This window comes from Oryzias melastigma, linkage group LG12, assembly GCF_002922805.2.
Source record: "Oryzias melastigma strain HK-1 linkage group LG12, ASM292280v2, whole genome shotgun sequence".
NCBI classification, from domain to species: Eukaryota; Metazoa; Chordata; class Actinopteri; order Beloniformes; family Adrianichthyidae; genus Oryzias; species Oryzias melastigma.
In genome coordinates this window covers 14567592-14579634 of record NC_050523.1, presented here as the reverse complement: position 1 = coordinate 14579634, position 12043 = coordinate 14567592, and the positions used below count along the sequence as shown (strand labels likewise).

The following is a 12043-nucleotide window of genomic DNA, read 5'->3' as shown; positions in this document are numbered from 1 at the left end:
GCACGTGAGACAAACGGAAATCACCGGAAATACCAACTTGAGCGCGTAGTTATCTGACTTTAGTAGGTCCCCAAAGGGAAACAAACGCTAAGTGCAAAATGTGGGCTATTCTATTCTATTCTATTCTATTCTATTCTATTCTATTCTATTCTATTCTATTCTATTCTATTCTATTCTATTCTGCAAATGAATCTTTTCTATTCCCTTACAATTAGTTTAATTCTGGTTCATAAATTACCATTAAAGTTAGTTTTTATTGCTTTTAAAATTCTATCCTATTCTATTCTTTCTGAATGTTTTGGTTCTCTTCCTTGCACAGTAATACAGTCATGTGATTACAACAAAATTATTAAGTAATAATTATAATAATAATTAACAATTTTTGCAAAGTGAAAAACTATTTTAACTATAATTTACTGTTAAAATATAAGAATGCATATTTTGGCACTATGTGAGATAAATTTAATTTATGAGTTCTGCATTGAATATATTTGTTTTTCTTATTTGCATATTTTTTCCGATTATATTCGCTTGTTTTAAGTTTTTTTTTGTGTGTGTCAGTGGAAGTGAATCAGAAATAGACTGAAATAAATGAATCTGTTTATCTATCCGTGGTACGTGAGGCTAACCTTCCTCACACCAGTAAAAGCATGTCAGTCTTATGTTTAGCAGCCTGAAGGTGGTGAACAGAAACATGTATTCTGTGTGTGAGCTGTGAAAAAACTTTGTCTGATAAAAACCTGGCACCAAGCCACCACTGAGGTTTATAATCACCACCAATTAGTTCTTCTCTACCCCAGACCCTTGGGCCTCCAGACCAGCAATTAGACCGCCCCGAGAGTCTGGTCAACATGTTTCTGATCTGAATGTGACTTCTTAGAAAAGTCACACTCTCAGCACTCTAAACATGGAGACCGTTTTAAGAGGATACACTGCAATGTAAATGGTTTTAAAACACCTTGTCATGAATATACATCTGTGTTATCAACACAACCCAGACACACTTCGCTGATCCGTTTTTATTTATTGATTACTGCCAATCATTGTATACGTTTCCTGTCAGATTGAGAGATTTTTCTCTTTTCTTTCCCCAACCATAGAAATATTTCCACCTGACGTGGATCTTTAAAACAAATCTCTTCTACTTGCGATCTTTAATCTGTACAATGTAATGTAACAATTCATGTGCTTTTTTTAGGAAGTGTATTTTTCATGTATTTATCTAATATCAATGCCACAAATTATATCCTCTTTGACAACTGATTATTGGTTTCAAAGTAGGAAATTGGCACTTAATTTTTCTTGGAAAAAAAGTCTTTATTTGATAATTAACATAGGATAGTTTTTAGAGTGTATCTGTAGAAATATTTTCTTTTTGTGAGTTAATGAGGTAAAAGTGAGAGCAGAGCTAAACACTGATAATTGCAATCTTTTGTGTTTTAACTCTGATAATAAAATAACAACTGTATATATTGAAATAAGGAGCAGCAGTGACTTCTGGGAATTGTATTTATATTTATTCAAACTTATATTACGTATCTGTTGTGCATTAGCCTTTAAAGTAATTGAGTTAATTTAAGTTCTCAACCTCATTTGTGGTGCAAATAAACTATAAAACAACACAAAAATGGTAACATAAAATCCAAAGCTTTTTGAATTTAAATTAATTATTTAAAAAAAAATTCCAAATTTGTTAGAAATATTTCAACGAAAAGTGCAAAATTCCTCATAAAAATGTGTTTTTTTTAATGGCTTTATGAGTTCCATATCCATTCTTAAATGCTGTATTAACACTGATGTTCTTGTGCAGGACTGCTGCCCTCACAGACTTGTAAATATAAACTGCAACCTGCATGCGTTTAGGTCAGATTTAAAGTCAGCTAAACACCGGTGAAAGTCCAGATCCTCTGGGCTTCTTTCAAACCTCTGGAGATGTTTCCTCATCTGTGTCAGCCTCTCATCTGGCTCCGGACTGACAGCTGCTTTAATGGGGTGTAATAGCAGGAAATCAGAGTGGGTTTCCCTCTGTGTGCATGTGTATGCCTGTGCAGGAGTGGGGCTGGGATTATGTGAGCCTTCGCTGGTGGAGGGGTGAACAGGATAGGGCCCCCGCTGTGCCTCTCAAAGCCATGTCAGGCATTGGGGGTTTGATCTCAGTGACATACACGGGGTGAAATGTTTCTTTATCAGCCTCCTCCCTCCTTCCTTTTACCCCGTTTGCTTGGAAACCTCATCCATGTCCTCGAGCTGCAGGCCACACAGGAAGTTACACTAATCAGTCGTTCCCCGGGAAACCCACACTGTAACCAGAGTCCGCGTATATGTAAAGAACTTTGCGGGTGAGATGTGCACACATATAGATCCCAATCTTGCTATGTATAAGTTCATAAAAAAAAAAATAAATCATCAACCATCCACCTCTTATGAACTGATGACATCTCCATAGCAACAAAGGCATGCAGTGGGTACAGAGAGAGCAGTTGGAGTTGTAAGAAGTGAATGGATTCAAATTATAATAAGACATCTGTCACACAGTTCAACACATTTAAATAAAAACTGCTTGGTTCGAGCAGTGAAACAGATTATTCATGTTGAAAAACAAAGAAAAGTGCCTGCAGTCTCAATTCAGAGGGTGAAAATGTCACAGCTTCTTTTCTGGAGGGGGTTAATTTGTGGAAGCCAGGGGAAAAAATGATAAGCTGTTTAAAAAAATTGAGATAAAAATTTCTTTTGACCCACATTTAAATGCATAAATTGGCTGTAAAACTCAAAGCCACAATACCAGACAAATAATCTCTTATGACTTCGATCGAGTGTTACAAATGATTTTTCACAGAAATTATTCTTTAAAATGCCCTCCGGCTACTCTGTCGGCAGGTGAATTAGTGTTTACAAAAAAAAAAAAGAAATGAAAGTTAGGTGAAAGAAGGGCTGCAAAAGAGTTCTGAAGGAAGAATAGAGCTCTGTGAGCCTGCGAGGACTGCTCCAACATAAACACCAGGATTTTGGTACATGTGCACTAAAAGTTTGAGGTTAAAGGAAAGGATATGAAGATAGAGGAGGAAGTTAAAACATGGGACGATTTGCAGCTTTTCTGTGTTCTGTCTCGGAGCATGGAACTGACAAGCTGTCACGTCAGATTAGCTCTAATGTTTCACAACGCCTCCCTCCTTACAGTAGAAGCAGGCAGAAATCCACTGAAAAGGGTTGAGACTGTACTGCAGTACTCAGAGTTGTTTGGAGTTCTCTTGGCATTGTTTCTAGGGCAGCTTAAAGACCCACTCAAATGAAAATTGTGTTTTTAGCATGTTCTTGTAGCATTTTTCTTATGACGGAGGACATAAAGAAAATCAAGATTAAGGCTGTGTCTGAATTCCCTCCCTACTCCCTAACTACTAGTACAGAACTAACTAGTACCCTTGATTTTAAAAGCAATTCAGACACAACACTCACTACTTTTTTATTTAACAACAGATATGATGTCAACAATTTTAACGGAGGAAAAACCTATGAAATACGAGTATTTTACAACTATTATATATGAATTCATTGTGTTCTGATGATGATTGTGGTTTATTTTCTCTAATATAGTGAGCATCAATTTTTGTTTTTTGCAGAGACTTCTGGGAAATTTCTCGGGTACTCCATTTTGGAATTGTAGGCTGTCCGAATTCCTTCACTACACACTATATGGTGTGTTCATCTTTTTGGTAGTGCTGTCTGAATCTACCATTCCAAAAATCAGTGCCCTGGAAATTTCCCAGAAGTCTTTGCAAAAAATCAGTGTGCATTGATGCTCACTAAATTAGCAAAAATAGACCACAATGCATTGTGTTTTAGAAAAAAAAAAGAGAGAAAAAAAGAAAAGTGTATGAATGTATTTTTTTTAAATACACCATCAACAATTTCATCATCAGAACACATCATAATTAGACGTCGTAAAATATTCTTATTGATTAGATTTTCACTTTGCAAAATCGGTAGACTCATTCTTGACCTTAAAAAAGAAGAAAAGTAGTGAGCTTGGTGTCCAATTTTTTTTTAAAATCCAGGCCACTATGAAGTCCTGCACTATGTACTTTTTTAGTAGTTAGAGATCAGAGTGGGAATTTGAATACACTATACATAGTGTACTACTTAGTGAATAGTTTTCACACATAAACTTAACCTGAGTTTGAGTATTTTTTATTCAAATTGTGGTAAATCAGGAGCAGACCAAGAAATATCATCTAAAAAAGCTTGTAGTTGAAAAGTACAAACTTCAGTCGGCAGGGCTTAAGTTCCCTGCTCCCACTTGCAGAGAAGTAGATCCATTAACGTCTTTGTTTTCTGTCTGAGCTGGCTCAAACTGTATATAGTTAGATAGCTTTGTTGTTGTTTTTGTTGCACCACTAATGCTAGCTTGGGGTTATGAGGGGCTGTAAGCAAGTGTATAAACAGAGGGATGATGGGAAAAGAGTGCGGGCTCCACAACTTGGAGGTGAATTTCTGATAAACTCATGCAGCTCTGCAAAAACTATGTCTTACAAAACAACACAGGTTTTTTAAATTTGGGGGGAAAGCGGCATAATCATAATTAAAAGACCTTCGGAAAGGCTTTTACAGTAGAACAAAAAATGAATGGAGTGGAATTCAAAATGTTCTGCAAAGGAAGCCGGTCGGAAAGTCTTAGGAATGCGTTGTTTTGATAAAAACTAAAAAGGAATGTAGATGCAGGAAGCGGCAGCAGGTTTTTTTTCTGGTAGCTGACTTATCCTCCTCTAAGCTACATGCGTGAAAATGAAGCTTCTGGGTTCTGACACGTGAGTTGGGTTATGAGCTTGTGAGATGTCAGGGTTGTAGTGCGCTTTCATCCCAGACAGAGTGGGCTTGAGTTCACTGATACGCTGCCAAACCCACTTACTTGGCAACGCACCCCCTCCGTCCTCCTGCTCCATCTCTCGTCTGCCATTGACGTCCTTCACATAGCTGCTTTTCTCAGCACTACAACCCTGCCTCAGTCACTTAACCTCTCCTTCTGGACTCCTGCTCCACTCACATTTCCCTGAATATGGCTCGTGTTTGTGCTCCAGAAGTCAACCCTTTGCCCTTGATATCTGAGCCTGCTGATGAAAATGTCTCCACTTTTAGCTAGCATGAATTAGAAATCTGGTCATACAGTTGAATAAAAGGTGCCTGTTTATGCCCCCTTCCCCCCAGCTCTTGCTTTCAGACTACTTACAGATCTGTCCTCCTTCTCCAGACTTGGCAGCTGCCGACCCCGACAATGACTCTTAGCCTGACTCTAACCATCTCAATGCAAACACCCATTCAATCCTATAATGCGTCAGCTAAATGTGGAGCTTAATCCCCTTTTTTCCACTACTGTAAAAAAAGGCAGTTTGTTAAAGATGTGTTAAGGTGGAATTTTATTAGCATAATTCTCCAAAGCAGATGATCGTAAATATTTCTGTTAATTTTACACTGTAAAGCCTGCTACATAAAAGAATTGGCAGATTTTTTTTTTCTAAATTAAGATGTTTTTAAAGATAAAATTGAAAAAAAAAAATAAATGATATAAAGATAATATCATTTATGATAAGTTGGGTGATATAGTAAGAGTTTTGCTCAAAACAATGTTAATTTAATGTTAATGTAAAATGTATTGACAATAGTGTTTTGGAAAAAAGCACCTTATTTACCCACTGTCTCAAATTTGATTTTTGTGTAACTGAATTATTAAGACCTAATTATCAACAAATGTTCTACTCTATCAATACAAGAAGTGGTCATTAAAAAACTAAGTATATATGAGTTATTCTCACCATAAAGTTTTGAAAATTAGCTTAGGTTTATCCCGCCAAAAGTGTTTTGGAGATTTCACAGAAGCAGCCATGTTGGAAAAGCCCTTCTACTGCCCCTAGTGTAATGAAGATGAACTGCAGGGCAGAAAACATGGACCGAGTTAAATACAATGGATTTTTTTAAGGAAAGTTTGGACATAAAGGGGTCTCAGAAATACTTGTATTAAATATGATAATATTACTGCCTGTATAAGTGATTCGCAGGTAATTATTTGAATATAGAGAGCAGATCAAACATATAAAGAAGTTATTTGTGAGAATTCTGAATCAGAGGGCTTAGGTTTGAATGCAGACAACCTCATTGTTGCTATCAGTTACCGTGTGGTGATCTGGAATTATGTCATCTGAGCGTTTCCTCATCCTCCCCTGTGCTTAAACCCACCTCAACTGAAGTCAGGGCAGGTTTGCTCCCCTGTGTGTTAGCATATGTGTGTGTGTCAGGGCCTTCATGAATCAGGCAGGAAATTGCAGGTGTTGGTTTGTTTGCATTCAAGGCTCAGCTTGCAGCCGCAATCTGGACTCTTTTTCTCAAAGCCATATCCTCCTCCAAGGTTTCTTCTTTAAAGCTTTTGAGATATGCCAGAAGTTCAATCTTTAAAAGCACTCGTCTTACTTCAAATACTGTAAAGGATATAAGTGCATGATTCATGTTTTAGTTTTCAGTACTCAGGACCTACTATTTGCTAAACAGAGATATAATCTCAGGTCTTCTGGGACAATTTTGACCTGCAAATGTTGCGTTCAAGATCCCCATTTCTTATCGTGCTTCACTTCTTCCCCTTGGTTTTTGTTTTCCTCTTCTTTCTCTCACAGTAGGTTTGGTACTAAGTGTGCCCGATGTGGGAGGCAGATCTATGCCAGTGACTGGGTGCGACGTGCGAGGGGGAATGCATACCACTTGGCCTGTTTTGCGTGCTACTCCTGCAAGAGGCAGCTGTCCACGGGAGAGGAATTCGGCCTGGTGGAGGAGAAGGTCTTATGTCGGATCCACTACGACACCATGGTGGAGAACCTTAAACGAGCAGCTGAGAGCGGTAAGTTTTAAACGCTTGAGTAGCTTCACAAAAATGGATTTAATCCAATAATCAAACAGATATAAATGTGAATATCATGGGGAAATGTTTCATAATTATTTAAACTATCCCTTTCTGATTAAGGTTAATTATTGACCTTTTTTTAGGTTTGGCAGTAATTCAATTTAAAGAGCTATAGGTTTGTGAATTAGATGAGTTTATACATTTCTTTCTGAAACATGTTTTGTAGTTTAGATAAATGTATTTGCATCCAAACAAAAAAGTTTTAGAAATTCTGAAATAGGTTAAATTTAACCTAATTTAAAATGTAATGGAAAAACACAAAACAGCTACTGTGAAAGTAAAATTTTGACTTTAGTTTTTTGCATCATTACCTAAAGATCATCTTGATGTAAATATAAAAGTTGTTAAATGTTTTATGAGTACAGATTTTCTCATTTTCTGTTTTGTTTTTAAAGTATTTACTTACCTTTAATTGTTTAAATAAAATATTTCTGTCAAGTTTTTTGTAGCTTTTGTGCAGTGGAGTTGTAACAGAAAACGTCAAGTGCCGTAAGGGAAGGTTTTTTTTTTTTTTTTTTTTTTTTTAGGAAACGGCATCACGTTGGAGGGAGCCGTTCCGACAGAACAAGACAGTCAGCCCAAACCGGCCAAAAGAGCTCGGACCTCCTTCACCGCCGAGCAGCTCCAGGTGAAACTATCGGCCTCTTCATTCCAAAAGCGTTCTTGCTTTCTGGCTGCGTTGCGGCAGGTTTTTGACCGGATGTTTCCTCAAATTCAGATCATGCAAGCCCAGTTTGCTCAGGATAATAACCCAGATGCCCAAACCCTCCAGAAGCTGGCAGACATGACGGGCCTCAGCAGGAGAGTCATACAGGTCAGTCCTGACTTCTGAAATGTTCTAAATTGTGATTATATTAGTGCTGTTTTTTATGATTTTAGTTGTATGTGTTTTTATTTTGTGCAACCTTTTGTTTAGCTGTTTGTTAAATTACTGTGTGGGTTTCTGATATTTCAGTAGTATGATCGACTTCTTCTATACTTTCGACTGTCCTCTGCTTTTTGTCGCATTATTGTTTTGATCTGTTGCATCTTCATAGGTGTGGTTTCAAAACTGCAGAGCAAGACATAAAAAGCACACACCCCAGCACAGTGGGGCTCCACAGGGTCATCCGCAGTCCAGGATACCCTCGTCGCTGCCCGACGAGCTGCATTACTCCCCCTTTGGCAGTCCTGAGCGAGCGCGCATGGTGGCCCTTCACGGCTACATTGACAGTGAGTTAACATTTAAGTACTATTTCTACATTTTTTTTGCTTTTAAAAAAGCTCACAAATGTTTTTTTGTTTTTTTACTAGGTCACCCCTTCTCCGTCCTGACCTCTCAGACGCTCCCTCACCAGGCCATGGCGCTCCCTCAGCTCCCACTCAGTCGCTAGCTCGCCCCCGTGACCTCTGACTTCTGGACTCGTACCCCTGATCTCCTATCAGCGCCGTGAACTCACTCAAAGATTGCGCTGGAGTCGAAAGCCGCCAGGAGCCCTGTCAGCGTGTAAACAAGGAAATGAACTTGAGAGACAAACCTCAACATGTTCTCATTTTTATATGGACACAGATCCTGTCTGCAGCCCTGCGAAAGCGATATAAAGACGTTGATCAGATGCAGGATCTCACTCACTGCATTTTCCTCCACCTGAGAGACCGATTCTGCTTTACATGTACAGTATTTCCATTTCATTCATCCTGCTTCTCAGCGGAAGATAAAAGGACGTTTTAAAGGGATGAAACTGATAAAGGAAATTGGACTGAAGCCCCCTGAGTGCTGTCTGAAAGCTGTTCATACATTTACAGTAAAGGGGATGTGGCGTTGTGCCGGAGGGACTGGGCACACAGAGTGTAGACCGCGGGAGGTAAGACCCCTCTGTTTTCTCGCTCAGCAACCGTGAAGGAAACCCAGATTTTAACAGAAAGTTGTTTACTTTTTAAATGACCATTAAAGTAATGACATTAAAAAAAAAAAAAAAAAGAGAGAGAAAGAAATTTCCATCATTTCTTTTTCATTGGGATGATTTTCTACTAATTGAGGTAAAAATGTGCCTTATCTAAAATTTCTGTTGATTCCTAAAATGCATTTTTTGTAGACAAATGATGAAGGTATTAGTAACACTTTTAGTAGAAAACTTAAAGAAAAAAAATATTTTGTTTAGCAGAATTGATAAAGCATAAGATTGGGACTTGTGTATAATTAAAGCAAACCTGAGTTGACCATTTACTGTAAGTAATCCATTTCTCCTAAACTGAATTTGTTACACAAGAACCCCAAAAGTTCAATGTCACTAGTTTATAATTTATGATGTTTTGCTTCATTGTTTCCACACAATGAGGGACTGAGTATTGGTACAATATGGACAGTAGAAAACTGATTAAGTTTGTACATAGTAAGCTGAGTGGTGAAGATGTGTGTGTGTGTGTGTGTGTAAGCGTGCATGTTTCTGTGTGCACTGACAAGTGTGCGTCTGTGTTTTTGTGCCATGGCCATTGTGTGAAGAACAGGATCCACCAAAACCTCAAATCCCTTGTATTTATTGAGTTGGTAAATCCCTGTAAAGCACTTTCCCCCTCTCTAAGATGAGTTTTTTTTGACAAAAAAGTGAAAAAAAGAAACAAAAAAGGTTTACTGATAGACTGTGCTTCATAAATGTTGTGTCATACAATGCAATAAAATAGAATGTTCTATTCTTTGTGTGTTTTTTGAATTATTTGTGCCGGTTTTACTGCCCTCCCAATCTTCTGAATCGTTAGTAGTGTTTCTTTTTTACTTCAATATGAAATTAGCACTATAAAATGACAGCCCAATGATGCAGCTACTAAAATGCTGCACTGTTATTTTATTTTGAAAAATAAATTAATTAATCAAGAGCTAAAGGGTTTTTTTTCAATTTACTCATGAACAATGTTTTTTTTTACAGTGAAGCTACGTTATACATTATTATTTCATGATTTGATGCATTCAAGACAGAATATATTTCTATTACTTTACTACACAATTGTAATGTGAGTTTAAATGCATTTGTGGTACTTGGAAAAAACAGACACTGTTGTCATTAAAAAGTGTTAAAATTGCCTATTAACTGAACCTTTTAATATCAAGAAAACAGGCTTATTTCTTTTAGAACCATGGTGAGAAAACTCAAATAAATTAATAGTACTAACAAGTGTCGAACATTTCCTGAACATCAGCTACCTTTATTGGTTTTCTGTTTCATCAAACTGTGCTTGTGATAGAGATATTTTTCTGCCTTCTCACTACTTTTCATTTCAAAAACATATTATTTACATTTTTGTGTCTGAGCCTTCAAACGTTCTTGTTGAGGTAATTTCAGCTCCTGGACTGAACTGAACATCTGGAGAAGATGCAGCTGAAAGTGCATGATGTGTGCAGCTGGAACAAACAGGAATTTGGACTGTTTCCACTGATGAAAAACACACAACCTCTTCTTACAGGAGTGGCAAACAAACTATTAACATTTGAATTAAAATGTTTTAACATGATGTGCAACAGCACACAGTGATGAGGGAAAGTGAAAAAAACATTTTTTTTATTATTTCATACTCAAAAACAAAGTACTCATGTATAACTACAGATGCAAATACAGGAAAATAACTTCTTGCTAAATTAAAAGTACAATTTTGTACAATGTTGCTCCACGGAGGCTAAATTTAAAGTGCTCAAACATTTTATCTGATTGCGTTGCTCTTCCCCTCCACTGTGGCTGAAGCGAGTTTCTCTGGACCGCCAACATCACCCCGAGCCTTGCGGCAGCTCCGTACAATCCACTCATGTTCAGAGTCGTCTGTAACAGAGATATCATGGCAACTTAAACCTTTTGCAAATAAATAAATGAATAAAATACAGCAAATGTAATTGTTGTTTTTGATATTTTCTTTTCAAATTTAAACATCAAATGTATAATGCTGGAACACAGAAAGGTAGTTGTTATTTTGCCATTTGAAATATAATATTGAACCACAGTTATCAAAGTAAATTTTCATACAACCTCAGATTACCCAAAAGGTTCAAATCAATGCAATAAAAGTGAAAAAGAAATTAAAAACAATGTAACAAAAAAAACAACAAAATATGGAGAATCTAAAAAGTAAAATAAATGGTAACTAAAACTAAATTGGCTTAAATGCCAGCACAAAGAAAAGAACTTTATAGGAAGAAGAAGCTTTGTCATCCGTGGATTTGATGTGAAGCCTTCAGGAGTGTTTCATGGGTTCAAGGATAATTCTACGTTTTGATCCTTAGGAGTGCTCCTCTCCTCAGATGATAAGGATTTCAAGTAAAGAGATGAAGCTATACAGTATTAGAGATATTTTCTATACTAATTTTAAACTGTCAGTTTGAAGTAAGTATAAGTATGGCCATTAAAAAAATCAATACCTTATCACCAAAAACAGGGGTTTAATGACTTATCTTAACATTGATTGATTATTATAATTTGTTGTAGCTGATACAATTCATATTTGAACAATTTGACCTAAAATCGATCCCTTTTTAGCTCAAAATTCCACTGAGATAAATAGGTACTGATCAGTGCAGGTGAAGTTTTCCAGATTCCTTGTATTTCTTCAAGGTAATCAAGTGTAAATTACAAACAAACAAGTTACAAGAATTAATTTTATATCCATTCATATTTTAGCTTCATAAAGTTTACCCCTGTGTCTCCATATCAAAATAACGCCAAAGGAACATTATTAGAATATTTTACGACAATGTATGACAAAATTCAAAGTCTTCCACACTTTGGACTGTAATAATCGATTGAACATTTTATGCTCTTGTGTGTTGTCTACTGTGATAGCACTTGGTGGATTTTATGATTTATGTTTATTTTTCCAACATCAATATAATTGATTTATTCATTTTGAAAAAAAAATCTATGAATATATTGATAAATTGGATTAACAACTTCAGACAAGTTGATCTGGTTGGATCAAAGAATAAAAATCGATTAAGTCGATTCATCGTTATAGTATGCAAAAATAACTACTTTGTAAAAAGGAAACAAATACTTCTTACATTTGTTATCTCTTACTTATTTTTTTAAATGACCTATGTTGACTTTTTTACTTGCTTCTTTATAAGTTGCTTTACTTTTTTCT

At 36.5% G+C, this 12043-nt stretch overlaps 2 protein-coding genes across 9 annotated transcripts in view; one reads left to right on the top strand and one right to left on the bottom strand.

Moving 5' to 3' along the window:
• The window catches only part of lhx6 (LIM homeobox 6), a 14526-nt gene extending 5004 nt beyond the window's left edge, over nucleotides 1-9522 (top strand). The window contains exons 4-8 of one of the 5 annotated variants that reach the window (XM_024299421.2): nucleotides 6657-6877; nucleotides 7468-7568; nucleotides 7659-7754; nucleotides 7978-8152; nucleotides 8234-9522. In XM_024299421.2, the coding sequence (XP_024155189.1) occupies nucleotides 6657-6877; nucleotides 7468-7568; nucleotides 7659-7754; nucleotides 7978-8152; nucleotides 8234-8313 (673 nt within the window). In that variant the 3' untranslated portion in view covers nucleotides 8314-9522. Of the gene's footprint in view, nucleotides 1-6656; nucleotides 6878-7467; nucleotides 7755-7977 lie in introns of all 5 variants that reach the window. The other 4 variants (XM_036214597.1, XM_036214596.1, XM_036214595.1 and 1 more) reach the window with 4 other exon arrangements.
• morn5 (MORN repeat containing 5) overlaps nucleotides 8212-12043 on the bottom strand; it is a 13238-nt gene continuing 9406 nt past the window's right edge. For 3 of the 4 annotated variants that reach the window (XM_024299426.2, XM_024299424.2, XM_024299429.2), the window contains one exon: nucleotides 10457-10728. In XM_024299426.2, coding sequence (XP_024155194.1) covers nucleotides 10613-10728 — 116 coding nt within the window. In that variant the 3' untranslated portion in view covers nucleotides 10457-10612. Of the gene's footprint in view, nucleotides 8417-10456; nucleotides 10729-12043 lie in introns of those variants that run through there. The other variant, XM_024299428.2, reaches the window with a different exon arrangement.